Source organism: Bos indicus, chromosome 19 (assembly GCF_029378745.1).
Source record: "Bos indicus isolate NIAB-ARS_2022 breed Sahiwal x Tharparkar chromosome 19, NIAB-ARS_B.indTharparkar_mat_pri_1.0, whole genome shotgun sequence".
Taxonomy (NCBI): domain Eukaryota; kingdom Metazoa; phylum Chordata; class Mammalia; order Artiodactyla; family Bovidae; genus Bos; species Bos indicus.
This window is the reverse complement of record NC_091778.1, coordinates 36762705-36790450: the sequence shown is the minus strand read 5'-3', so window position 1 is coordinate 36790450 and position 27746 is coordinate 36762705. Positions and strand designations below refer to the sequence as shown.

At 36.7% G+C, this 27746-nt stretch overlaps 1 protein-coding gene across 17 annotated transcripts in view; it reads right to left on the bottom strand.

The window, feature by feature from the left end:
• Positions 1-27746, bottom strand: part of MBTD1 (mbt domain containing 1) — a 68022-nt gene that overhangs the window by 13947 nt on the left and 26329 nt on the right. For 10 of the 17 annotated variants that reach the window (XR_011562031.1, XR_011562032.1, XM_070773253.1 and 7 more), the window contains 10 exons: positions 25649-25850; positions 21920-22059; positions 20459-20573; positions 19549-19634; positions 9017-9134; positions 5828-5962; positions 5455-5543; positions 5016-5250; positions 4367-4422; positions 3925-4029 (listed from right to left, as the gene is read on the bottom strand). Coding sequence is in view for 15 of the 17 variants with exons in the window: in XM_070773248.1 (XP_070629349.1) it covers positions 3925-4029; positions 4367-4422; positions 5016-5250; positions 5455-5543; positions 5828-5962; positions 9017-9134; positions 19549-19634; positions 20459-20573; positions 21920-22059; positions 25649-25850 (1281 nt within the window). In the remaining 2 variants the exon portion in view is untranslated. Of the gene's footprint in view, positions 1-3924; positions 4030-4366; positions 4423-5015; positions 5251-5454; positions 5544-5827; positions 5963-9016; positions 9135-11519; positions 11637-19548; positions 19635-20458; positions 20574-20993; positions 21111-21919; positions 22061-25648; positions 25851-27746 lie in introns of those variants that run through there. The other 7 variants (XM_070773251.1, XM_070773260.1, XM_070773255.1 and 4 more) reach the window with 6 other exon arrangements.

Genomic DNA, 27746 nt, shown 5'->3' with positions numbered 1-27746 from the left:
CAAGCTCCAACTTTACCGCTTTCATGCTCTGGATAACTGTGCTCCTCCATGACAGAAACTACGAGAGGGACCTCACAGTCCATCCTGTGCACGTCAGACTGCTCTAAGTAGTAGTCCTTCCTTTGCCTCTCAAGACAAACCTCTCCATGTCTCCCAACTCCCGTTATATTAAAAGTATTTTATTTTGAAACAGTTCACACTTAAAAAAAGGTATATATAGAGTACAACAAATTCCTAAATACTCTTCACCCAGAGACCCAATTCAAGTTATATCACTCAGTCGTGTCCGACTTTTTGCAACCCCATGGACTGTAGCCTGCCAGGCTCCTCTGTCCATGGGGATCCTCCAGACAAGAATACTGAATTGGGTTGCCATGGTCCCCTCCAGGAGATCTTCCCAACCCAGGGATTGAACCCAGGTCTCCCACATTGCAGGCAGATTCCTTACCGTCTGAGCCACCAGGGAAGCCCAAGAATACTAGAGTGGGTAGCTTATCACTTCTCCAGGAGAATTTCCTGACCCAGGAATCGAACCGGGCTTTCCTACATTGTAGGCAGATTCTTTAAGAGCTGAGCTATCCGGGAAGCAGCGATCTTCTAGTTTGTCAAATCCAGTGTCTTTTTCCCAACACTTCACCCTCCTTTACAATATCCCATACCAGCTGACTTCTCAATTTTTTGAAGCATTTATTCCCAGATTCTCATTACATTATAGTCTACTGATCCATCTTCTCACCTCTGTGTTCATTGCTTCACATTTTTTTTGGCAACCACCCTTTCACCTTCAACTCTTGTTTCTGATTTTAGCCCTTTTCTTTTGTTTTCATGATGGCATTCACTCTTCAATGGCTGACTTTTATGCCAACAATTTCTCAAGTTTTATCATGAGTTTTTCACCCTCCTAGTGTCTCAGGCCTGCATTTTACCTGCATGCTGAATATATTCTCTGAGAGTTAGTACAGGGCATCAAACCAACAACTCTTTCTCCAGCTCCTTTCAAGGGCAATCAATTGCTGGGTCCCCACAACTCCCCCTAAACATTCAGTCCCTTTATCCTAGCCATTAACTCTCTCTCCACTATGTTGCTTAATATTATTGCTTTCAGCCTTCCCTATGTACATTTCCCCTCTTACACAGTTAAAACTTTCCTTTGCTATGTACTCTGTTCATGCCAGAAAGCTTTACCAGCTTAACTTGTTCACTAAAGAAAACTCAACGTTGACCAAGCACTAAAGACTGCACAAATTAATTTCACATCACCTTTTTGTCTACTTGCAGGTTCTGTTCTCCTAGTTCTTTCTTTTTTTTTTTTTTTAGTTATTTCTACTATATTGGATATATATATACTGATTTTCTCTTTAACCTTAAGAACTCTGAGACCTCTAGAAAGGACTACCTCCACTCATACAGGATTCGTTTTTCCCTTTTGAACACAGCTTAGTGAATCAGGGGCTCGTATCCCACCTTCAGAGTACCACGCAAAAAGCTGGGCTCAGTTGTTCAGATTTTCTCTGTAATTAGAATTAACATACAGAGAGATAACAGTCAAGCCATGGGTTGGAGCTGGCACTGAAAGGCAGTGATACAGAAGGGTGAATGAAGTGAAAGTTGCTCAGTAGTTTCTGACTCTTTGTTACACCATGGACTGTAGCCCTCCAAGCTCCTCCGTCCATGGGATTCTCCAGGCAAGAATACTGGAGTGGGTTACCATGCCCTTCTCCAGGGGATCTTCCCAGACTAAGGATCGAATCTAGGTATCCCACAATTGCAAGGAGATTCTTTACCATCTGAGGTACCGGGGAAGCCCAACAGAAGGGTGAGGGGCTACCATATGGAGGCTGAATACGCAGGACACCAGGAGAGAGAGAGAATAAAAGAAGAGTGGCACAGACACAGAGCAGAGATGGAACAAAGAGGCCCGTAGAGGCAGAGGACAGCGCTAAGCTTATGCCTTTCCAGGTTTCATCCCTGGGGCCTTCTACGTCTATGAACGTGCCCACTGAATCCTCAGAGTGACTTTTCTAAAGCCCACTTGAGGGGGTTTCTGTTCCTTATAAACAAAAAGTCTGGCCCAGAATATTCAAAGCAACCTGTCCGACGTGACCTGTGTGTGAGCCTTTCGCCATTTCCTAAGCGTGGCCTGTGCCTTTCACTCTCGGTGCTTCTGTGCATATTCTCTTTCCATGGCACAGTTTCCTCCTGAATCTCTTCTCGGCCCAGTTTTTCCCATCCTTCAAAATGAAGTTTTCAAATGTCTTCTCTTCCACAAAGCTTCTCCTGATTCCTCTAAGAAGAGGCTCTTCTTTATCTGAATTTCAACAGTACTTGTACCATTCTTGAATCATAGTTGATCTTGTACATTAAAACATATTTTCCTACATCTTATCTTGTTCTACAAGACTGTAAGCTTTATAGAGTCCAAACCAACCTAGCACTGCAAGAATTCATTTTAAGTATTTTCTGAGTGAAGCTTAATATTCTACTCACTGGACACTTATTTTCCTTTCACACAGAGCATGACACGATGGTGCTGATTTCCAAATCTGGCTGTCAAGAGTTACATCTTGAGAACTTTTTAATTATTATTTTTTTTAAACAAATACAAATATCTGGGTAGTCTTTCTTATGATTCTGATTGAGCAGGTCTAGAGTAGGTCATGGGAATCTATGTTTTAAATACCAACAGGTAGTCTGGATTCCTAGCCAGGTCAAAAGGAAGAATAAGGGTTTAGAGTCAGTCTGGTTTAGCTGTGTGACCTTGAACACAAGTGTACAGGACATGGCAGCCAACATAACTTTTTAATTCTTTTGGCTTAAGGCTTAAAGGACTTCCTTTGTGGCTCAGCTGTTAAAAAGTCCGCCTGCAATGCAGGAGACCTGGGTTCAATCCCTCGGTTGGGAAGATCCCCTGGAGAAGGGAAAGGCTACCCACTCCAGTATTCTGGCCTGGAGAATTCCATGGACTCTATAGTCCGTGGGGTTGCAAAGACATGATGAACAACATTCACTTTAAGGATTAAACTGTGTTGAAATGCAAGTCACAATTTAATTACACCTTTATGTAAGTGTATTCTGGATCAATAGGTCTTAACCCTGATTGTACTTCAGAATCACCTGGGGACCTTAAAAAAAATGCCAATTCTAAGACTGATTAAATCAGAATGGGAGTGCGGGGTTGGAGAAGAGGCTTAGTCAATAGTATTATTATTATTTTTTAAAGTTCTCCAGGAGATTTCAATGCCTACTAACAATTGAGAACCACTCTTCTACATCTTCTTGTAAAAACAGTTTAAGAAGAGAGGAAAAAGAGAAAAGAAGCAATAAAGTACTACCAATGGAGGGAAAAAGCACAAAAAGGAAACACAGGAAACTGAGGATAAACTAGCATTGTTACAATTTTGTATTGGACAAGTTTTGACTAGGAAGTAACTTAAATAAATATTATTCTTTTAACTTAGGATATACTTCCATAAAATAAAAGTAGCAGACTCAAGATAACAATCTTGATAATAAGATATATACAAAGAAAACCTCTGGTAAGAGAACTCAAATTTATCTTGCAATTACTACTGACATTCTCCCCAGTGAAGACACAGATGCACACATTTTAGGTCAAAATGAACGTTAGGGGCCTCCTTCTCATATTTGTTGTTGCTTAGTTGTTATGTCCTGTCCTACTTCCTACTTTTTTGCAACCCCATGAACTGTAGCCCACCAGGGTCCTCTGTCGATGGGATTTCCCAGGCAAGAATACTGGAGTGGGTTGCCATTTCCTTCTCCAGGGGATCTTCCCAGCCTAGGAATAGAACCCATGTCTCCTGCACTGGCAGGCAGATTCTTTACCAGTTAGCCACCAGGGAAGCCCAGTACTTTAAAACTAGTTCCTATAACTTCATTTCTATATTTTAAAACCTATTCTCTTACCTTTCTAATGGTCGCAACACATATTGTGGAAAGATTTAATGGGTCTATAGCTTCCAATTTCATTCCTTCCTTGAACCATTCCCCACTCTGGTCTACTTCTTTTACCTACAGAATTACATGAAAGCACATCTATTGTTACAGGTGTTATCAGTTTAATAATTAAAATAATACCAATTTGAAAAAGTTTATAAGATGAAAATACCAAGTACCTTCTCCTACCTACCTAATATTATAACTCAAACTTCCATTACGGAATAGAGAGAATTCAGGCAAATAGAATTTAAGAATAATTATAATCAATAGTTGTGACACATATGGATTACAAGGTCTTAATCCTTTTAGGTGAATATATGTAATTGTGATTTCTATAATATTAGGAAAAAACCCACAACCCTCTTTCAAACATAATTTACAAATGAGGGTTCTTATAAAAACTTCTTACCTTAGCAAATAAATGTGGTGGTGTATCAAAATGTCCATCCTGTTTCTTTGTAATATCTACAAGGAAAAGTTACATACTAATCTGTCAGCATTTGTGAGAAGACCAAAAACCACGTTTTTTTGAAGGTTTCAAACTCACAAGGTACGTATACTCTAAAACATGGCAAAAATACGTGCCTTCTACATTCCAGTGAATAATATTCTTTAAAAGTCTCTATCTCTTTAGAGTACATGTGCTATTAAGTACATTTAGCCAATTAGAATGCTGGGAATTCCCTAGTTAGGGATAAAAGTATGTTTTAAAGTGTTTAGTATTAAGTCTAACCACATTTAATTTTGGTATTTCTACTAACACTGAATGGAAAGGGAAAGGCTATCTTCTTTCAAACGGGCTGGATAAAAAAGTGTAAGAAAACAAATGTAGTTGTGACCGAAAGGGCTTTATTTTTAACTTGAGCATAAGTGGAAGGAATATAAAGGAACTGGTTAGGACATTTAATCTTCTGGCGTGAACCTTCCCTAATTAAGGTAGAATAAGCAGCCCAACACAACTGATTTTGATCTCTGCTATTCTGCGGAGAAAAATACCCACAGAGTACAATTTAGCCTCAACGTTATTTTCAACAGGAATTCTTGTGACAGGTGCTTACCAGATCTTTTGAATCGATGGCCTATGCTTCGAGACCAACCAATATGATGGATTAATGGGCTGTGCATATGGCACCAGAAGTCGTCTGTTCTATCTTCACTCTCTTCATACACTAGTCTTAATCTTCCTCCAATGACACTCTCCACCACTGCCACTCGTGTTCGACACAAATGCCTCTTGTCAACCACCTCTACTCTCATGCAAGGTTTGAAAGGATACTGCATGCTCTCTGAAACCTTGAAAGAAAAGCAGAACTTTTGAGAATTCATGACAAAGGTCTACAAATTAGTATTCTACTATAAAAATATCTAGTGCACTCAATAGTTAACATAGGTCATTTAACTCACTAATTGAAACAATTATTTAAAAAGCTTTGAAGTTACTCCATTTTTTAGAGTTCTCATTTGCCACTTGAGTCCTTTCTAAGATCTTGTCTTTACCTTTTGTGAGAAATCGGGAGGCAGAGTTTTGGCACCAGTAAGTCGTTTCACTAGAAAAGCTTTCCAGTTTGTATACTTATGCTGAATAGCTAAAAAAAAAGAAATAACCAGTTATACTTTAGCAAAGAAGATAACTGCTTCAAAAGCTATTTGCTTAAAAAAAAAAAAAAAGTAACAAATTTCCCTGCAGTTAAAATTCTTAAGAAGAATAACAAAAATAGGGAAAACAAGTATGTCTTCCTAGCAAATAAGTTACCTGAAATAAAAATATTATTTTAATTTTTATGTCACTTGTCACTGTAATGTTACTAATTGTGAAACTGCATTAAAGTTCAGATACTTAAAATACAGTAAGGGTAAAGAAGTTACTCACTTCTAGGAGGGACAAGAGGTTTTCCACTTGCAGCACACCAACCAACTGGATGGATATCAGAACCACATATACTGTACCAGAAGTCCAGACCAGAGTCATTTTCAAATCCTTCATATCTTAAGAGGGCATTATAACCTGAAACCAACAAAGCAGTCACCACATAATAAGAAAATCAAATGAAATAAAACAGAATACAGCTGCTGGTAGTGAGTATCAAATGTCAGTGAACATCTGCAACAGGTGCAGAGCTTGTGAACAGACAAGACGGCTGGGCCTCATACCCCAGAAATCATTTAGCAGATCTTGGGTGAGTCTTAGAAACTGTATTTCTAAGAAGTTCCTAGAGGTGCTTACACTAGTGCTATATGGATGAAACTTTGAGAACGATTTGAACAATGGAATTAGTTTAACTGTTTTCAGAGCACAGCCTATTTCTCTGAATATATTTCAATTTTACCCATAGTTTCTTAAATTCTAGAAAAGAGGAGTGAGAAAGTTCTACTAGGATGCATAGTTTTGGAAATAAAGAGTATTGTGGTAAGTTAATATAACCTTGTTAAGTCACAGAAATCCAGTTAAAGTACATTTCAGAGACACTGCTTTCTCCAAGTGATCAGGTGACCAAATTATTTCCAGATAATTTGCATGTGGCTACTTTAAGAGTTTAAATTTTTTTGTCTTGTTGATTTGGAAATAAGATTCAAAAACGCCAAGTAAAAAAGTTCAATGAACACAAATAAAGATATGTGAAATCACTTAAAATCTACATGTACTAAACAAACAGGGTCTTCCCAAGTGGTGCAGCGGTAAAGAACCTGCCTGCCAGCGCAGGAGATACAGGAGACTCGGGTTCGATCCTGGGTCAGGAAGATCCCCTGGAGTAGGAAATGGTAATCCTCTCCATTATTCTCTCTTGGAAAATTCCATGGACAGAGAAGCTTGGGTGGCTTGCAGTCCATGGGGTCACAAAGAGTTAGACAGGGCTGAGTGACTGAGCACGTATGCACTAAACAAATGGGAAGACTTATTTCCTGGAAAGAACAAATAGTGTATGATACATACTGTTTATAATTTAATAAACCTTATCTTTTTAATATTTAAATAGACAAACTTTTATTAAATACATACAATGTAAAGAAAATAAGAGTATCAAATATCATTTCCTCAAAGAAACCCTCTGATGTACGTACAGTCACCCATAACCAGCTCTGTCATCTCTTCAAGCTTGTCTTTGACAAAGTGTTTGTTTCTTTGCTTATTTAAAATATTTTTCTCTCAGTGAAATAAAAGTTATATGAGAAAGTATTTTCATTGTTTATTACTTTTAGTAAACCTTATCTTGATAACATTAAAAAGTTAAGGTCTTTAGTGGAATAAAAAATGCCCAATAAACTTGTATTTCAGGCTAGGAGCTAGGTTTAGTTAGCATTTTCATGTGTTAATACTTAGGTTTTGAAAATTTATAGCATTAAACTTTTAGTTTTAAAATTCAGTAATTCACAGAACAACTCATGACTTGCTGTTTCTAAGTTCTGGGTTCATGATCAACAACAGGCTCACTTCTAAAATGTCATAAAAGTGACTTAAAATGAGATACATGTTGCAATTAGATATAGCAGAAGTATGAAACCAGAGATGGAAAACAGAAATAATTCTTGAGTACTAAATGCATTGATCTTTAGAGCCATTTATATGCAAGTGATTTACACATCAAGCAAAAAATATATATTGCTGTTTTAAACAATGTACAGGGAATAATACAGGCATTTAGAGAATGTCTATATAGCTGGGGGCTTCCCTGGTGGTTCAGATGGTAAAGAATCTGACTGCAATGCAAGATTTGATCCCTGGGTCAGTAACATCCCCAGGAGAAGGGAATGGCTACCCACTCCACTATTCTTGCCTGGAGAATTCCACAGACAGAGGAGCCTGGCAGACTACAGTCCACGGAATTCCAGAGAGTCAGACAGGACTGAGCGACTAACACTTTCACTTTTTTACTTACATAAGCTGGGGAAATGTTTCATGGAAAAGGTAGGAACTGTACTGGGTTAAATAAGGTGAGTGAGAGTGAGTAAAGGAATGAAGGTGACATAGAATATGCTGTATGAGAGAGAAGGAAAACTAATCTCAGCAGAACAGATCATTTATGTCGGGGAACAATAAAAAAATCTGTTCAGTGGTGTACAGTGAAACTTAACAATAGCTGTAAATGGTGACCATCCTGATCCTTTAAGGACAAAGAAGCCACTAAAGACAGAAAAATGGAATTGAGGTCATTTTTAGGTAAATTAAGTCTATCAGCAGTACACAGGGTGGAACAGGCAGGGCATTTTTGGGAAGATGGCTGGAGATAAGACTAGAAAGAGTAGGATGAGTAAGATACCTCTTCCAGTAATCTCAGGATACCTTTTATTATCTAAGCGGCTGCTCCTCCTCTGAAGTATCACAGTATCCTACTATACCACTTACTAAGCACCTTGTCATAAAATGTATTCAATATTTAGCAGATGTAAACTCACCAAAAAAAGAAATCTTTTAAGTTTGCACATCACCTGCCCACAGGGTCTAACATAGTAGATACCTAACACATTTACTTCACAGACAACAATGTAAAAAGGGCTGGGATACATGGAAGAGGTGGGACTGAAGAAAATGTAGTACCCAAAATAGATGAAATTTTCATCATTAATTTACTTCTGATATTATGGACCATATAACTTTTTTTAGTACTTTTTGTTACTTTCCGAAATATTTCCCTGTATCAGAGGTTGAGGAAACTATAGGGCCCACAGATTTGGCCTACTGTCATCCAGGAGAGTTTTTACATTTTTAAATGGTTGAAAAAAAATTAGAGGTAAAGTAATATTTTATGATATGTAACAATTATAGGAAACTCAAATTTTAGTGCCCATAAACAAAGTTTTATTAGAACACAGCCATGCCTATTCATTTATGTGTTGCTTTGGCTGCTCCTATGCTATGATAGTAGAGTTAAATGGTTGTGACAGAGATTGCTTTGCTCACAAAGCTGAAAATATTTACTGTTGTTTTTTTTAATAGAAAAAAGTTTGCTAACCTTTGCCCTATATCATACTTATTTGGCAATACTTGAAAATTTACAAATACGCTTTCTTACAAATTACAAATACAAGTGATTTTTAAAAGTGAATTATGCATGTTTTTCACCTGCTAATTTTACTATTCCAGCGATCCAGAAGACTTTGGTAGGTAGGCTGCAGTCTGTATTGGGAACTTCTACTCTCACATTTTCTGAGATATCACCCCAGCAGGTCCCCATAGGTGCCTGTCATATAAAAATTATTAAATTATCATCTTATTAAATAAAGTCCAAAATACATGGTTCAAAATTAAGCACTATTATTCAATCATGGTAACATTAAACTAAAAATACCATTTAATTCATTCTTTTTTTCTAGAAACATAATTGTTATCCCTTGCATCACAGAATTCTATTTAGAAAAAGCCAGTGTCAGGGACAAGCTCAAGATGAAGAGAATTCACATATACTAGAACTGATCCATATCCAGTTCAAAATTCAATAGTGCTCAAACATAAGACTTGAGAGCAATTTTTGCCAAATTACACACTTGATACTAGGTTTCACAGGAAAAAGCTGACTTAACAATTCATTATTTTATCATGAACTGAATGAATGTACTTTACCTTAACCTCTAATTTTAAAAGATCTGGCTAAAGAGTAGAAAGAAAGAATTCCAATCAGCCATGTGGTTTCCAATAACACAGAGAAACAAAACTTAGTTATCTGTATTTTCAACTTCAGTTAAGTTCGCAGAACAGAAATATAGTCTGTTACAACAGACTTGTGGCAAAAGCACCAGATAAAGTTGTTAATATGATGAAGTTAAAGAGATTTTGGAGAATCGTACATGGTAAATTGTTAAATGATTTATTATTTCAAAATTTCTCACGCAGGAATTACAATAAACAAAGAAAACTTTCAATGTTAGATCTGGTAGTAATCAGCCTCCACACAAATGGTTAAGATGGGGACTTAGAAAACTAATTAAATGAATATCATGAAGGGATTTGCCAACATTTAGTGTGTTTCCAAATTACAATTTCCATTACATTTTAATCCTTAAATTTGAGGCAGTTTACCATTATTTGGAATTTAGCTAATTAATTTGGCTAATTAAAACCAAAATGAATTTAGGAATTTAAATGCTGATAATACCAAACAGTCTCTGTGGCCCTTGATAATCAGCTCCTCATTAAATACAATTCAGAACCCTGATCACAAGAAGTATTAGGTAAGGATGTAAAAGACTTGATAACACGAACAAATCAGGAAAAGACAAAATAGCTTCGAAGCTAAAAGATGATTAAACACAAAGATATCCAAGAGTCACGCGAACTAGTCCATCTGAACACTGGACAAATGTCTTCCATGCAAGGCTGCTCATCTTGGGTAGTCGCTAACCCAAAAGGGGGTTAGCTTAAAACAGTACTCAACCCGTATGCTCTCAATAGCTTAAGGAATTTCTGAAGGACAGGAAGAAAATGTCAAATAATACTGAACTAGGATAAGTCTAGAAACCAAACACAGAATCAACTTATGGCTATTTCTTTAAGTAGCAAGCAAAGAATATACTTCAATCACTTGGATACAGTGGCCTATCTCAAGTATTTCTAATTCTGGAAGGATACACATAACTATCTTCCTGAGCTGTACAAAAAATAATACATCCATTATGACTACCTCTTTCTGCTATTTTTAAATGGAAAGAATGGACTCTTCAGGTTCTGCTATCTCCCCCTATATCATTCTAGACTGTAGGGCCATCCCTATTGCCAGCAGATATGATCAGAAAAGGAGAGGCTGGAAGGAAGATAGGTAACAGATTAAGCTACCATATATTAACACAAAGACCATGTATTAATTTCTGTGAGGATAAACCAATTTCAGCGGACAGATGTAGTGGATGTATGCATTAAATTAAGGTAGGATATCCATTCCTCTTTGTTTGGCTGCCAAGTCTTATGAAATGGGCTTTATTTTTCATTAAGAAGGAAGACGCGTGGTTATGCTGACAAGCTATGTGTAAAGATGAGCACACTGCTAAAAGAATTTGGCATATAGGACTCCCTTTTGAGTTAGGTGTGACAATGACTTTTTTTTTTTTAAGTCTTTTAACAGTTGTTTGGAGAAAATAACTTTTAGTCACATTTTATTAAAAAAACAAGTATCAATATGCTTGCTCACTTAGAAAATAAAGTTAACGCTCACTTTGGTTGGGGGATGTTATGTTTTCGTCCCTACAGTCTGGATTGGTATAGGAGAAAGTAGCAGAAAGTGACATTTGTTCTTGCCTGTAAGGTTGTGGTTCTGCTAGGCCCTCTTAAACCAATCCATATGGTTCACTCTAAGAAAAAAAATGAACAAAAACAATAACAAAAAAGAGCACAATCGTCACTGCATAGTATGTGCTCAATGTGTTGAAATAATAAAGGAATTTTAAAGATACAGCTGCCCTTTTGTTTAAAATGGATATTCTTAAGTGTGGAAGACTAAATGACCCAGGGCTCGAGAGCCATCTTCAGCCAAGTCATCTGTCTTCTCTTGCTGGCAGGAGGGATACCTCTGAAAGTCTGGATTGGCATAGCATGGACTAGCAGAACCATCATTTACAGGTAACAACAAATTTACCTTCCAGACTCAGGACGAGAGGTCCACCTCAGGTTCCTCCCAAACCAGGAAGATCTGCTTCATCACTTCCTGCTCCAGGGCCACTCGTGAGGGCTATCTGGGAGCGACTCTCCTTCCCTGCAAGGTAAGCTGTCATCAGGTCCTGCAGGTCATGGCCAAATCCAAATGCTGAGGGCTCCCCAACACAAATGTATGATAACCTCCACCTGACTGTCCATAAGAAAGTAACTGGATGGGATTCTTACTTTTTCTGTACATTAAGAACATTTCCAGATAGTCCAATAGCCCAGATGGCTAGTATTTAGACTCTCAGAAGACTGACACATTACACACATGATGCTTTGCGGGAGAAATACAGATTTCCCTCCACAGAGCTGAAAACCTGTAACTTTTGATAATCACATTCTTCAGTAGTAATAGAATTCAAGCGGGCAGAAGTTAGCCCTGAAGTTGTACACTGGTAACTATTATTGATCCTACTAACGATATTCCAAATATACAAAAAGCCACCATTAAAATACTTTGACTAATAGGCATATGGTGACTAAAGTACAACTAGGAGAGAAAGATAAACTATTATATGGGCAAAAGGGGAAAAAGCATTATAGGAAATTGACTAGAAAAGAATTCGAAGTCCTAAATGTCATTTGCTGGAATTGACAGAAAGTAGGAACAGAAAAATAAACCAGTTCCCTCTTTCTCCAGAAAGTCCACTCACCTTTTGATTTGATAACAGGACCTACTTTTGGGGTTGGGTCATAGCGGGAGGGCTTTCCAAGTGGTGCTAGTCGTAAAGAATCGACCTGCCAATGCAGGAGACCTAGGAGACGGGGGTTCGATCCCTGAGTGGGGATGATCCCCTGGAGAAGGGCATGGCAACCCACTCCAATATTCTTGCCTGGAGAATCCCATGGACAGAGGAGCCTGGAGGGCTACCGTGCATAGGGTCACAAAGAGTTGGATACAACTGAGGTGACTTAGCACGCACGCACAATAGCAGGGGGATGGGAGTACAAGGAAAGTAAAAAGAGAAAATGGGATGCTTGGGGTGAAAATCAGATTAAGAATGAGGGAATGCTGGACTTCCCTCATGGTCCAATGGTTAAGAATCCACCTGCCAATGCAGAGGACGTGGGTTCAAACCTTGGTCTGGAAACCCTAGCCGTGGGGTAACTAAGCAGGCATGTGCCATGACTACTGAAGCTAGTGCGCTCTTGAGCTTAGCTGCTCTTCAACAAGAGAAGTCACTGTAACGAGAAGCCTGCACACTGCGACTGGAGAAGGCCCTGCTAGCAGCGACTAGAGAAGGCCTGCGTACAGCAACGAAGAGCCAGCACAGCCAAAAATAAACAAGTAAATAAATAAAGCCCAAAAAAAATATGATGGAATGCTAGTGTACGTAAAAAGAGAAAGGAAGCAGTGGTTACTAATTTGAAAAGCATAAAGTAGTCCATAATTTTTAAAAAATATTAAATGAAAATAACCTAGATTACTTAGGCCTTCCCTGAAACAGATTATTTTTATTATATTTTATTATATATATATCAGAAGCCACTGCTTTCCTGCAGAGAATTTATTTTGTGGCAACACAATAGCTAAATTAGAGTACTAACAAGTACCAGAAACTGAAAACTTCTTCCATTAGAAAGAAACTCTGCAATCTAGGATGACATACTGATAACTCTACCTTCAGTTACAAAGGATGTGAAGTCATATTTATTTTCAATGGAGTTATGTATGCATGGTTAAAGCTAGGGGAAAAAAACAAAGAATAGTTTTATTTGAAAGAGACTATTTTACTAATAAACATAGACCCAAGTTTTACTAATAAACCATTGTTACCACACATACACAAACAAAAAGCCTTTTTTCTCCTTAATGTATATATTCAAAAAATATTTTTAATGCCAGTTGCAAAGATATATTAATAACCTTATCCCTTTCAAAATAGCTGGACCAATACAGAGGATTAGAAAACATCATGTAAGCAATACAAACTGTTTGTGGAGGTAAAGGACCTTTGTAAAAATTACGTAACTATAACTATTTCCAAGGGAGAAAAAAAGTAGAATGATTACATTTCTGCTTTTAGCAAGGACAGTATCAATAAACTGACATCAGAATACATAGTTCAGGTACCAAACAAAAAAATTTGAAGTCTGTAAATTCGTAATTAAAGGCATATGATTTTAGCTTTTTAAGATTCATATACACTTGATATTGAAACATTTTGGCCTGGGCTGTAATGCTTCAGTTCAGTTGCGCAGTCATGCCCGACTCTTTGTGACTGGATATCAGGCTTCCCTGTCTATCACCAACTCCCAGAGCTTACTCAAGTCCATTGAGTCGGTGATGCCATCCAACCATCTCATCCTCTGACGTTCCCTTCTCCTGCCTTCAATCTTTTCCAGCATCAGGGTCTTTTCCAATTAGTCAGCTCTTCACATCAGGTGGCCGAAGTATTGGAGCTTTAGTATCAGTCCCTCCAATGAACATTCAGGACTGATTTCCTTGAGGGTTGACCAGTTTGATCTACTTGCCGTCCAAAGGACTCTCTCGAGTTTTCTCCAACACCACAGTTCAAAAGCATCAATTTTTCGGTGCTCAGCTTTCTTTATCGTCCAACTCTCACATCCATACATGACCACTGGAAAAACCATAGCTTTTGTTGGGAAAGTGATGTCTTTGCTTTTTGATATGCTGTCTTGGTTGGTCATAGCTTTTCTTTCAAGGAACAAGCATCTTTTAATTTCATGGCTGCAGTCACCATCTGCAGTGACTTTGGAGCCCCCCCAAATTAAGTCTGTCACTGTTTCCATTGTTTCCCCATCTATTTGCCATGAAGTGATGGGACTAGATGCCACGATCTTAGTTTTCTGAATGTTGAGTTTTAAGTCAGCTTTTTCACTCTCCTTCACTTTCATCAAGAGGCTCTTTAGTTCCTCTTCACTTTCTATCATAAGGGTGGTGTCATCTGCATATCTGCTGCTGCTGCTGCTGCTAGGTCGCTTCAGTCATGTCTGACTCTGTGTGACCCCATAGACGGCAGCCCACCAGGCTCCCCCGTCCCTGGGATTCTCCAGGCAAGAACAATGGAGTGGGTTGCCATTTCCTTCTCCAATGCATGAAAATGAAAAGTGAAAGTGAAGTCCCTCAGTCGTGTCTGACTCTTAGTGACCCATGGACTGCAGCCCACCAGGCCCTCCGTCCATGGGATTTTCCAAGCAACAGTACTGGAGTGGGGTGCCATTGCCTTCTCCCTGCATATCTGAGGTTATTGATATTTCTCCCTGCAATCTTGACAGAAATATTCTACTTGGTTTTTTTTTATTTTGGCCATGCTGCATGGCTTGTGCAATCTTAGTGCTCCTACCAAGGACTGAATCTGGGCTATGGTAGTGAAAGCCTGGAATTCTAATCACTAGGTACCAGGGAACTCTCTATACTTGATATTGTAAGGAAATAATGGGGAATAGAGTGTATCTATTTAAAAGACTACAATATTAGAAAAATTAAGAATGCTTTAAGGCTAAATATTCTGCATACATATAGAACAACTCTCTTGGGTTCAAACATAAATGCCAATAGGAGAAAATAGTCTGTGCATTTCACTAACATAGGGTACCTAACTGGAATGTAGTACTGCAGAAGTACTTTGAAGATTTTTCCACAGTTAGTAAAGATAAGGCTACTGCTTTTAGAAGCTGTGAAATAAAAAAATAGATTAGTTTCTGGCCCTGTTCCTGGTATAGTTTTCACAGCCTTCATAATTTCCTAAGTGATAAGAGCACTAGATATATCTTTTGTTCTAATATTTGATCTTTGACCTTGATTCCAGACACAGAGCTCCTAAATCCTTTGCAATTTCTTGGATGACAGCAGTGTTTTTTGTTCTAATGAGGCATCTCTTTGTGGGCCCCTAGATAGCTTCAGGATGGGAGCTGGTCACCATACAGATCAAACTCTGATTAAAAGCTTCTTGGAATTTTCAGCCCCATCATCCATCTTGCAGGAAAGGGAAAGGAGTTATAGACTGAGTTAATGATCCAGTATGCCTAAGTGATGAAGCCTCCGTAAAAATCCCAAAACACAGAATTGGGCTGGCGGGTGCGTAAAGGCGCTAGAAGGGTGGTGCACTTGAGAGAGTACAGAAACTGTGCTCCTTCCCATATATCCTGTGCTACACCTCTTCATATGGTTGTTCATCTCTTTTATTATGTCCGTAATGATAAGATAGTAAACCATTTCTCTGGATTCTGTGAGCCATTCTAGCAAATTATCAAACCCAAAGAAGGGGTCATGGGAACCCTGATTTATAGCTAATCTGTCAAAAGCAGAGATGACAATGTGGGACTTGCAGCTGGTGTCTGGAGTGGCAGCAGTCTTGTGGGACTGAGCCTGTAAGTGTGGCATCTGATGATGATTCCAGATAGACAGTGGCAGAATTAAACTAAATTGTATGATACTCAGCTGGTGTCAGAGAAATACTTGATGGGCAGAAAACCCACTCATCTGGTATCAGAAGTACGGTATTGGTAGTTGTGTTAAGGTGAAACACAGAAGGGTTTTTCCTATAGGGGCTTAATTCAAAACCATTAAAACAAAACAAAACAAAAACAAGGGCTTCTCTGGTGGCTCAGTAGTTAATAATCTGCCTGCTAATGCAAGAGACCGGGGTTCAATCCCTGGTCTGGGAAGATCCCACATGCCGTGGAGCAACTAAGCCTATGCACTACAACTACTAGAGCCCGTTCCAAAGCCCAGGAGCCACAACTACTGAGTCCATTCACCCCCATTATTGAAGCCCATGTGTCCTCGAGCCCATGCTCTGCAACAGGAGAAGCCACGACTGAGACGCCTGTGCACTGAAACTCGAGTTTCTCTCCGCGACTAGAGAAAAGCCTGCACAGCAACGAAGACCCAGCTCGGCCATAAATAAATAGAATTAAAAAGAAAATAAAAACTGCAGGTTAAAGCCCAAAGTTGAAAATTTCAATCCAGCTACTGAAAAAGATAGCAAGAGCTTCTTCATTTATAATAAGAGATGGAGTAGATGAACTAGATGATTTTTAAGATAACTTACAGCTTTGTGACCCTATGATTTAGGAATAATTAAAAATGATATTACCTAACACTGGAAACCAACACAATACTGTATAAACAACTATACTCCAATACAATTTTTAAAAAAAATGATATTACCAAATTCAGTGGTTTCCAACCACAGACACTGCCAAAGAAGGGAAAGCCAAGAGTCAGGTGCCAAGGCTCCAGTCAATTCATTCTACTCTTTCCAGACCAATTGGTATGAATTTCCTTTATTCTAGCTATGTTTACTAGAAAAAAGAGGAATTGTAATGCTTAAAAAACAAAGAAGTCTGAAAACTATCACCTAGATAAAATGAAAGTTGCATCAGATATACAGCAACAATATGCAGATTTCTAAGCAGATATATTTAATGACAACTTGACTCCATTTACACTGATAATTATAAAGAATGTCAAAAGTAATTGAGTGATTGACTATATAAACCATTACGCATAATTACTGCAATATTCAGAGACAGTATTGTCCTATGACATATTTTGCAGAAACTTTCCAGAAATTTAAAGACAGACCATGGTAAAGAGGAATTCCACTGAAATTCTATGCTTTTAGAACTAATCATAATCACTTTTAAGTATTGGAATATATATTTACCTGTGGTTCTTACTGCATAAGAGGCTGAGTTATGTTAAAGAAGCAGGCAGGCAAAGTTGTGACACCACCCTACACTCAAGTCCTGGTTCAGCCAGAACAGTTCTGTTTCCATGGTTTTAGACGTTTTTTTTTTTTTTTGCAGTGCTGCCTGGCTTGCAGGATTTTAGTTTCCCAACCAGGAATGGAGCCTAGGACCCATCAGTTAAAGCACAGAATCCTAATCTCTGGAGTGCCAGGGAATTCTTACAGATTTAATGTTTTTAAAAATTATGCTTGAAAAAAGAATCCTCTCAGAGTAGGGAAAGGCTCTTAATGTGTGCTCAAGTTGGAGACAATGCAGGTATAGAGTGTGGAGGAAGGGGCCTTGCTGATGAACAAGTGTTGGAGCAGGCATCAAGTGTTAGAAGACTAGAAAACTGACGAGTCAAGGCAGGACCCTGTGCTTGCGGCTCCTCCTAGCAATAATAAAACTAAAAGCTAGTAATTTCCCTTGGAGACCACAAAAACTGTTTATGGGGGAGAACCATGAAGAGTCAACTCTAAAGGACACAATCTACTACAACAGGAAGTCTTACCTTCTAAATCAAATGACTTCAAATAAAAATGCTGGTTAAGGCAACAAAGCAAACTCATTTTGCACTAAAATACACTAAGACATTAAAAATAGAAAATGTTTCCTAGTTAATAAGGAAAAGACAGTGAAGGAAGATGAGTGGAGCAGGAAGGCACTGGGTGACAGATACTTTGATTGTAAATGAGAAAAAAGAGATTCCATAGTATCCTTATTAACCATATAGCTAAAGCTAGCTGCTCTATTCTTTTTTCAATTGTAGAAAACAAATTTCAATTTATTTTTTGTAAAACAAAAAAACAATTTCATTATAATAGAGATTTTCTTGCAAAGAAGTTTAACACAGTATTACTATTCAAAGATACTGTCATGAAATAAAATATTATATCTTGGGACTTTGAAATACTATTTTTAAAATATTCTGACTATTTATATAAAATAGCTGGACATGGGTTACGATAGTAAACCTAGAAAACCAAAATACTAAATAATAAAGATGGAAAAAGAGATAAAGGCCACTCAGAAGGAAACAACAAACAAACGTTCCAGAAGGCTGCAATGGAAGAGTTATTATAAATGAGGACTTAATCTAATTCTGATATTCTTTGTACCAGAAAAGAACTCTCTCAAGAGAGGAGAGTTAAATTTGTTTCGTAATTCTCATGAAAGCTACTGGGGCCATATATTTAACATCTCTCACAAGTATGACATTACTACCAACATTTCAATAAAATATATCAGCTACAGTATATTGAAGCTATATCGAGTCCACTGAGGCTGGTTCAGATAGCAGGCCACTGATTAAGGGCTTAACACCTGTACTTTCCAGAAAGAAAAGTTAGCAAACGACTGAATTTGGCTTTAATTTTTATTTCTACCACTAAATTAATATGCTTGGCCTTGATCAAGATCCTTTATTGGCCACAAATGAATTAAAATTTATTTTGATTTCCACAGCAAGAACTCAAGCTCAGTTTTGTTCACATGCTATTATTTAACAGGAAAGCCCTAAGTTAACAATATGTTAAGTGTACACAAAACTTTACTCATTAACTTTCTAAATTCTTTTCTTCTTATACACAGTCAGTAGCAGATAGAACCGTTAAATATAAATTAAAACTTACAGGTTAAAAAAGTATCGAAGAGAATTAAGCACAAATAATTGAATCAAAAGGAAAGAATTTATCATTGGTACATTTTAAACATAACTCTTAATTACTTCAAATGTCTGTGACAATCTACTTGTTAAAAAGAACATCTTGCAAAAAATAAATTCAGTCCACAATACTATATTGCTAATAGTTCCTTCTTTGTTTTTGTGATTTTATATTTGTGACCAAACAAAACTAGATCTTTCCTCTTCTCAATTATTAGATCAAATCACAAAAATTTAGGTAACATACAATGGATGGTTTCTGTGAGGTTGAACCATATGATTTTGCTAATATCCAACTATTTTTGATACACAAAACAAGTAATTTTATATGGTTCAACTTAATATGAAAATTGGATGAGACTCATGCCTTCCCCATTTAAAATAATTTTAACTTGCAATGTCTTTAAAGGAAACCTTTATTTATAAAACTTAAGGTTATGTAACTATTAGTAAGTACAATAATTAATAAAAAAGAAACATTTCCATTATGACGTATAAAATAAAGACCTTCTAAGGATAAGATGTTTAAAAAATGCTACTGTGCCTTCAGATTTAAACGATGACTAAGCATTTCAATACAAACAGAAAATTCCATACTCACATGTTTAAAGCAGGTAACTGGAGCTGCTATAAAGCTATTGCTATTGATGTAGTTACCCCAGTTGAAACCTTCTGTGGAGACTGCTGCTGAAATAAAATAAGTTTAGATATATTGGAGTTCTCAGATCGTTTATTTGTAAGAAGGTTATTACTTTATACTGTGAAGTGACACAAATGTATCACCTCTAAATTTTTTCCTATAAAGACAAAACTTCTGTAAATAAACATGAACTTCAGCATGTATCGTATTTGCAAACAAATAGTTTAACTTTTCTACACACAAGGTATGCTCCTTGGGAAGTGAGGCAAGAGCTCTCCAATCATAAGAAACAAAGAACACTGAAAGAAGACACGTTCAGGATAACAAACACTGTTCTGACTGCTCCTGTATTTTATTCCCATGAAGCTCTAACTGCACACTTCACTGAAATTTCTATCCAGTATTTACCACCTAATACTTTCACTATGGCTCCTTATTGTCTTACTCCCTACTTACTGCCTTGCTTTCACATTCCTGTTAAGAATCTTTCTGTTAGAAAAGACCCTTTCCTCAATCTCCTTCTCTTGTTACTCTCTTCTTCTCCCCAATCCCTTTGAAGCCTAATAAATGTCATATTTCTTTGCCTTATCACCACAACGTTTCCCACTGTTCACAGCTAGAGAATCAATGCATAAAAAATAAATAATAAACCAAATAAGAGTATTATTAAGGAGACTGTCACAAGCACCATAACTTGTGAACACTAGACTTTTCTAGGATAATTTACTGAAATCAAGGAAGCCTAGTGTCATATGTACAAATAGGGAACAGAAATAGCTTAGTTAACAGAATCTAAAATTAAAATGTTATTAATTAAAACTAGATGAATTAGTACCAAGTATTTTACCTCTATTGCATTCACCCATATTACCTGATTTAGTCTTTGCTTGATTTTGTAAGGTAGCTTGATACTGAGCATATGCAGCTAGTTTAGCAACTAAAGGTTGTTTCTGAAGAACTTTTGCTTTCTTTGTTGGAGGCTTACCCTAAAACAAGAAGAGTTAAGTAAATAGGATTCTTTATCATTCCCCACCCCCAAATCTGAAAACTAACTTAATTGCATACTACTCATTTTAAGGAAACATTGAGGGTTTAGAAAATTATTAAAGCAGAGGAAACATACAAGAAAATTCACATGAGAAATGTTTTCTGGAGTTCTGCTACAATGTAGATATCTAATATGGGTAGCGCAGCTGGCACAGACTTAAATAGCAATATGCAAATTAATATATTAATAAAAAATTATATCCCATAAAATGTTAAAATATAGGCTGTGGTGAATAACTGATTCCATCTTGTACTAGATAAATCCAGTGGTTATTCACTCATGCAGGTTGCTAAGCACTGCTATTTATATAAGAAAAAAATAATTCAATGTTTAAACAGCAAGTGACTGAGGTTTATACCTTTAGCGCTAATGCAAAAGATCAATGACAAAATGATCATGGGCCAAATTCACAGTGTGACAAACTGCCATCCATTTGGGTACAGACCATTGCTCAGGATCTTTAGGGGCTGTCTATCTGAAATACAGAAATACATCTAAGTGATGTATTTCCTTAACTTGGGGAACTTAAATAATCCTTTCAGTGTTATGTGCTACCTTATTACAATAAGATGAAGAAGAAAACAACAAATGTGATCAAATAAAATATATTACAAAAATCAGCTATGTGATGCTTTTATAAAGTTGTTTATATGCTACAATAGCAATAAGTGGTCATTTTGTAGGCATTCCAGTCATTTTGTAGGTGTTGATGTACATTTACAGAAAGACGATTTTCTTTTAGTATTATGATTGTTTCCAAAAAGGTTAGTTGGATTAACCAAATACCCTTGGTCAAGGTATCAAATGGGTTGCAATCAAAAGTACAAACCAAAGATAATGGAAAAATAAAACCAGAGGGTAAATCATTCCCTGCCAACACTGAAAGTTTCTACCTTGATACTAATTACGAAACTTTCAAAGAAAACCAGGGGGGAAAATGGCTTAAATTTTTATATATATATATATAGAGAGAGAGACATGCCTATATCTATATCTATATATAGATATACATATAAAGATATTTATTACATTTATACTTATTTAGAAAAAAAGACAAACAATTCATAGTTTACTTTGAATAGTATGCCTTCTCTATTTATAACAGCTGCTCAAATTTTATAGAATGGACAAACTCTAGGGCTCACATATTTCTTAAAAATGTGGGGTATAAAATACTAACAGGCTGGTTAGGTAAAGGTGGAGTGTAGTGAAACACAATCAAATGACAGACAAACAGTGAAAGTCATAGAAATAACAGATAAAAGAACAAGAAGGTTTCTGTACCGTTACCTGAAGTCTGGCCAAAATGCTTGCCTTCTTGGAGTTTGACGAGTAACTTCTTGAACATGAAACACTGCAGAAACGCTTTGTTTTAGAGTAAAAAGCATCTCGCACACCAACCATTCCACACATTTCACAGGTAGCTAATTAACAAATAAAAACACTGGTGTTATGATCATAAAACTGATTTTCGTCTAACAGTTTAATAATTCCTCCAATTATCTAAAGGTTTTAATTTTTAAAACATTCCTTCAGGCAGATAGAAAATTTCTTCTGTTACATGTGATAGAAAAATCTAAATAAAAGGTAGGGGAAAGACTAGAATGATGCCATGGCTATAGGCTCCAGAAGGACTGACAATAAAGTCTGAAAAGGCTTTAAAAAGGATCAAAATACACAAACCTAAGTTAGATTCAACTAACATTTCCTTAGTGCTCACCTTGTGCCAGACATTATAAGCTCTAATGTTTGAAAGGATTATAAACAAAAGATGAAAAGTAGTTGCAGTACAACTGAAGATTCATACAAAGTGCAGCACAGGTCTTTAAAATATTGTGAAGACTGAAACATAAGGGTAACAAAAAGTGAATCTCAAAAGACATACAAATTGTGGGACTGCTGAATTATAAAGTAGTTCTATTTTCAAATTTTTGAGGAATCACCATAGGGTTTTCAATAATGGCTGTACCAGTTTATATTACCACCAAGAGTGTATAAGTTCTCTTTTCTCCACATCCACCTCAACATTTGTTATCTCTTGTCTTTTTGACACCAGCCATCCCAACAGGCATGAGGTGATATCTCAGTGTGGCTTTCATCTTCGTTTCCCTGATGATTAGTGACGTTGAGCACCTTTTCATGTATTTATTGGCCATTTGCAGGTCTTCTTTGGGAAAAAATATCTATTCAGGTGCTTTGTCCATTTTTAAATTGTATTATTTGCTTTTTCTGCACTGTTGAGTTGTACAAGTTCTTCATGTATTTTGGATATTAACCCCTTATCAGATATAGAGTTTACAAATATTTTCTCCCATCCTGTAGGCTGTCTTTTCAATATATTGTTTCCTTTGTTGAGTAGAACCTTTTTTAATTTGTTGTAATCTCACTGTGTATTTTAGCTTTTATTAGCTGTGCTTCTAGTGTCTTACCTAATAAATCAATGCCAAGAGTAAAGTCAAGGAGCTTTTTCCCTATGTTTTCTTCTAGAGGTTTTATTGTTTCACGTCTTACATTTAAGTTTTTACTCCATTTCAAGTTAATTTTTCTGAGTGGTGTAAGACAGATCCAGCTTTTCTTTTGCATGTGGATATCTAATTTTCCAACATAATTTACTAAAAAAAACTACGCTTTCCCTATCAAGTGTTCTTGGTGCCCTTATCATAAATTAGTTGACTGCAACTCAGTATATCAGAAAGGTATCTGCCCTCCCACATTCACTGTAGCATTGTTAACAATAACCAAGTTAGAGAAACATATTAGATGCCTTCTGATGAATGAGAGGATAAAAAAACAAGTTATACATATATGTATATGTAAATGCATATGTATATGTAAAGTAGATATTATTCATTATAATACAGTATTATTCAGCCATATAAAGAAGGAAATCTTGTCATTTCTGACAACAAGGACAAAACTGGAGGGGATTACGCCAAGTGAAATAAGCCAAAATGAGAAAGACAGTGTATAGCATTACATACATGGAATTAAAAAAAAAAATAAAAAGCCTATTTCATAGGATGGTGGTTGCCAAGGGTTGAGAAGAGGGAGAAATGGTGAGATGAAGGCCAAAGGGCACAGATTTTCAGTTATAAAAAGAACAAGTTGTGACGATCTGATATATAGCATGGTCACTATAGTTACTGCTACTACTTATTATACACTTGAAACTTGCTGAGTAGACCTTGTGCTCACATGACACACACACACACACACACACACACACACACACACAGAATTAACTTTTGGGGACTTCCCTGGTGGTCCAGTGGTTAAGACTCCTCGTTCGCAATGCAGGGAGCCTGGGTTTGATCCCTGGTCAGGGAATTAAGAGTCCGCATGCCACAACTAAGACCCAGCACAGTTGAATAAATAAAAAGTTAACTTTGTGAGGTGATGGATGTGTTTAATTATCTTGATCTTTGTAATCATTCCACTAGGTACATGTAATATTAAATCACATTTATGAACATTTATACATTTAAACATATACAACTATATTTGTCAATTATTCCTCAATAAAGTTGGGGGAAAAAAGATAACACAGCAAACAACTACTTCAATGGGTTTAAATCTCCACCTCAACAGTTACAACTGGAGGGACTTACAGTTTCACCAGTACTTAGAAATTCTGAGAAATCATGGAAAAATGTAAGGTACCAGAGAATGAGAGATAAAGGGGATCTAAGGGGGAAAAATCATTCATCTCGCCTGAATGACTTTCTGTTGTAAAAATTCTAGAACAGATTAAAAGGTTTGCGGATCACATAGGTTAAAAAAAAAAATGCAATCCCAAGGGGATAGTACGACTTTGCCAAGAACTGAACATGTCAAACTAGAACTCCCATGACTAGAATGTAAGCTCCACCAGGGACTTTATTCTATATTATTCCTATCTGTATCTTTAAAACAGAATCCGGCACATATAAAGCTCCCTCTTGTGATAGATTGCCACATTGGTATGTTACAACTAAATCATGGCAAGATGTATATTAATAGGAGTTAACACATTTGACAAAATCTCTCATGTAGCTCTGTCAATTAAGGATTAAGAAATTCAAGCTAAAGTAGAAAAGATCTAGGTAGCTATTAACTGGTTGGATGACCACACCTACTGGGTCTTGATAAATGAAGTTAAGTTCTTTGATATGATATGAATGACTGTGTACCAGGCCCTTTGATGCTTAACTTTTAATCAAAATATTAGAATATGATCTATAAGGCATAATCGTCAAATCGGAAAATGACAATCAGAAGATACTGCATTCAACATTAGATGACTGAATTAGAAATATGCCTAAATGGAAACACAGTGTCCTGAAGAAGAGATAAACGTTGAACAACCTCTGCTCTAATCACACAGGGTGACCAACTATTTGCCGGAGGTCTTTTCCAGGATAACCCTAAAACCAGGAGGGTCTCAGGCCAGTCAGGACAAGTTGCCACCCTGCGACCACACAATCTGAAGTATCTCCAGAAGAAAGTGAGCGGGATACTGATGAATTAAAACACTGTGATGCTGTGAGAAATGCTTGAAGCAACTAGGTTTACTTGGTATGCCCAAGAGAAACACTAAAAATAAATGTTTTTGTGTGAAGGAAAAAAGGACAAAAGTCAGAGTAAGGATAATTTTGGTTCAATATAAAGAATATTCTGGTAATTAGAGATACATTATCACTGAAGTGTTAAAACAGAAAACTTATAAGGAATTGTTAGAGAAGGGAGACTTACCTTGAAAGTGTCTCTCAATTCTGGAAGTCTATTATCTTACACACTTCGAATTATATGAAGTTTCTCAACAGCTTTTTGTTTTCATTTTGTTCTACTTGTTAATAAAGAGATCTAACACAAATCCAGTGATCTTATCTAGAACTGTAAGTTTCAGATTCTGTTTCTTAATTGTTCTTTAAAAATTTTAAGGGAAGTGACATGAGAAATGGAATTAAAACATACCCTCAAATATAAAGGGATGTAAAAGGTGAAGGCAGTTCACCTGAGCTGAAGTATACTCACCCATGCCAGATTTACCATCTGGGTATGTGTACACCTGGCCATTGTTTTTGATGATCGGGAGACTAGAAGGTAAAGGAGCAGCCTCCTCTTCACTCTCCTCAGAGCTGGAGCTGCTGCTTGTGTCCTCACTGCAGCTATCATAACCGTCAAACATCCCGAACGAGTCTCTTCTTTGCCTTTCGGATGGTGAAGAATGTTCAGTCTTCAAAGCAGAAGAAACCAGTAACTATGATACAGCGCTCATGTACACCACCCAAAAGACCTTAGTTCAAACTGTGATAAATGAGGTTTGCAAAATGAAAATCTAAATGGCTGTGTCAAAATGCAGCCCTTCATTTCCATGAGGCATAAACCTGTTAACTACCATGCTAGCTAAAAGGAGTAACAATGATGGAACAAACAGGGAATGGGAGTCAGAAGCTGTAACAAGTTTTGCCATAAACTAGATATATTACTTTTCTATAAAAATGTGATCAGATGATTTTTTTAAAAAGTAGTGAAATACTCGTAACAAATAGATGGTTTCTTAATTTGCCTTTTATCTCTAAAATTTTAAATTTTTATTATAATTTAGAGCATCCAGGAAATACATAGATGCTTTTAAAAATCACTAAGAGTTCTGGAGAGACTGCAAATTTTAAATTTTGGGGAGACAATTTTTAGACATTAGCTATTTCAAAAACTATAGAAGACAGCATTTCTACATGTAACACTATTTCGTTTTTTTCTTTAACATAAATAGTTAGACATAACCCAATTATCTCCAGCTAAACACTATGCCCTTTAAAAAAAACAAGCACAAAGATAACTATGTATCACATTGAGCAACTGCTACTCATATGTTCCTCCCAATATTCCCTCACTCAAGCCACCAAAATATCCCCAAACTAATACCCACCACCACTCCAACTGTTCCTGAAATCAATTCCAAAACTTCAAGTTCAGTGATAAGAAAGTTAACAGAAAGCAGGACATAACAAAGAGAAGAAAAAAAAAAGGAATATTTGAAATGAAAAAAAAAAAAAAAAACCACAAACAAACCACCAAACCATTACTAAACATACACTGAGTTACAACAGAGTGAATGAAAATTGTCAGCCAAAAAATCTTTAGAGTTTGGTACCTATCTTCTTCTTTTGCTCAGTTGTAAGTTTCTTGGTATCATCTTACACTTTATGCACAATTTCTTTCCTGGCTAGTTTAAAGTCTTAACATGACCAGTAACAAAGCTGAAATCTATTTCCAAAGCTTGACAAGATAAAACCATGGAAATGCATCTCTTAGTTTTACTAAATAAACTATCATTTTCAGATATGCTTGTATTAAACAGTTTCACTGAGGAGGGGAACTGATTTTCCATTTGTATTATGTGTAACTATGAAAGCAAAAGAAGTAGTTTTGCAATCCATAAAATGGGAATATTATACACTCAAGTGAATACGATCTTAAGAAGTCCTCCCCTTGGGAGGCTCTACAAATGTTCTACAAATATTGCCACATTAAAAAAAAAACTATTCTTCTTTCAGAACTCTCTTTTAGACCCAATTTAAAAAGGAAAAGCTGTTTGTAGTCACTTTAGAATTAGTCTCCCAATCTCCCACTATTGTTTCCCCCAGCCTGATTATTCAGCAGATTCAGTTCTGAAAATCTTAGTTATTTCTATAAATCACATGTATCTTCAAAGAACCAAAATCTGCTACCAACAGAAGATTTCAAAAAAATAAATAAGACTCTGAAGGCAATTGAAAAGGAAAAGTTTAACAATATTGGTAATACTGGTAAGCTGGTAGGGAATAGGATAATCCTTGTTTATATAAAATGTGGTGCTAATAATACATAATTATGACAGACCCAGGTTTGAGATTCAGCTTTGCCATTTACGAACTATGAACCTGGGCAAGTGATGGGCTTCTTTCTTTTGTTCATTTAGCATTCAGCAAGCATTTGTTTCTCAGAGAGGCTAAAGAGAGATCAATGGTTTTCATCAAGTTTACAGCAGATGAGTCCACAGGTGGGAAAATTCAAGCAAGGCCATGTGATAATACAAGGCACGTGAAAAGGACAAGGCCCTTAGGGCAGTCAACTGAGATTAAGGAAG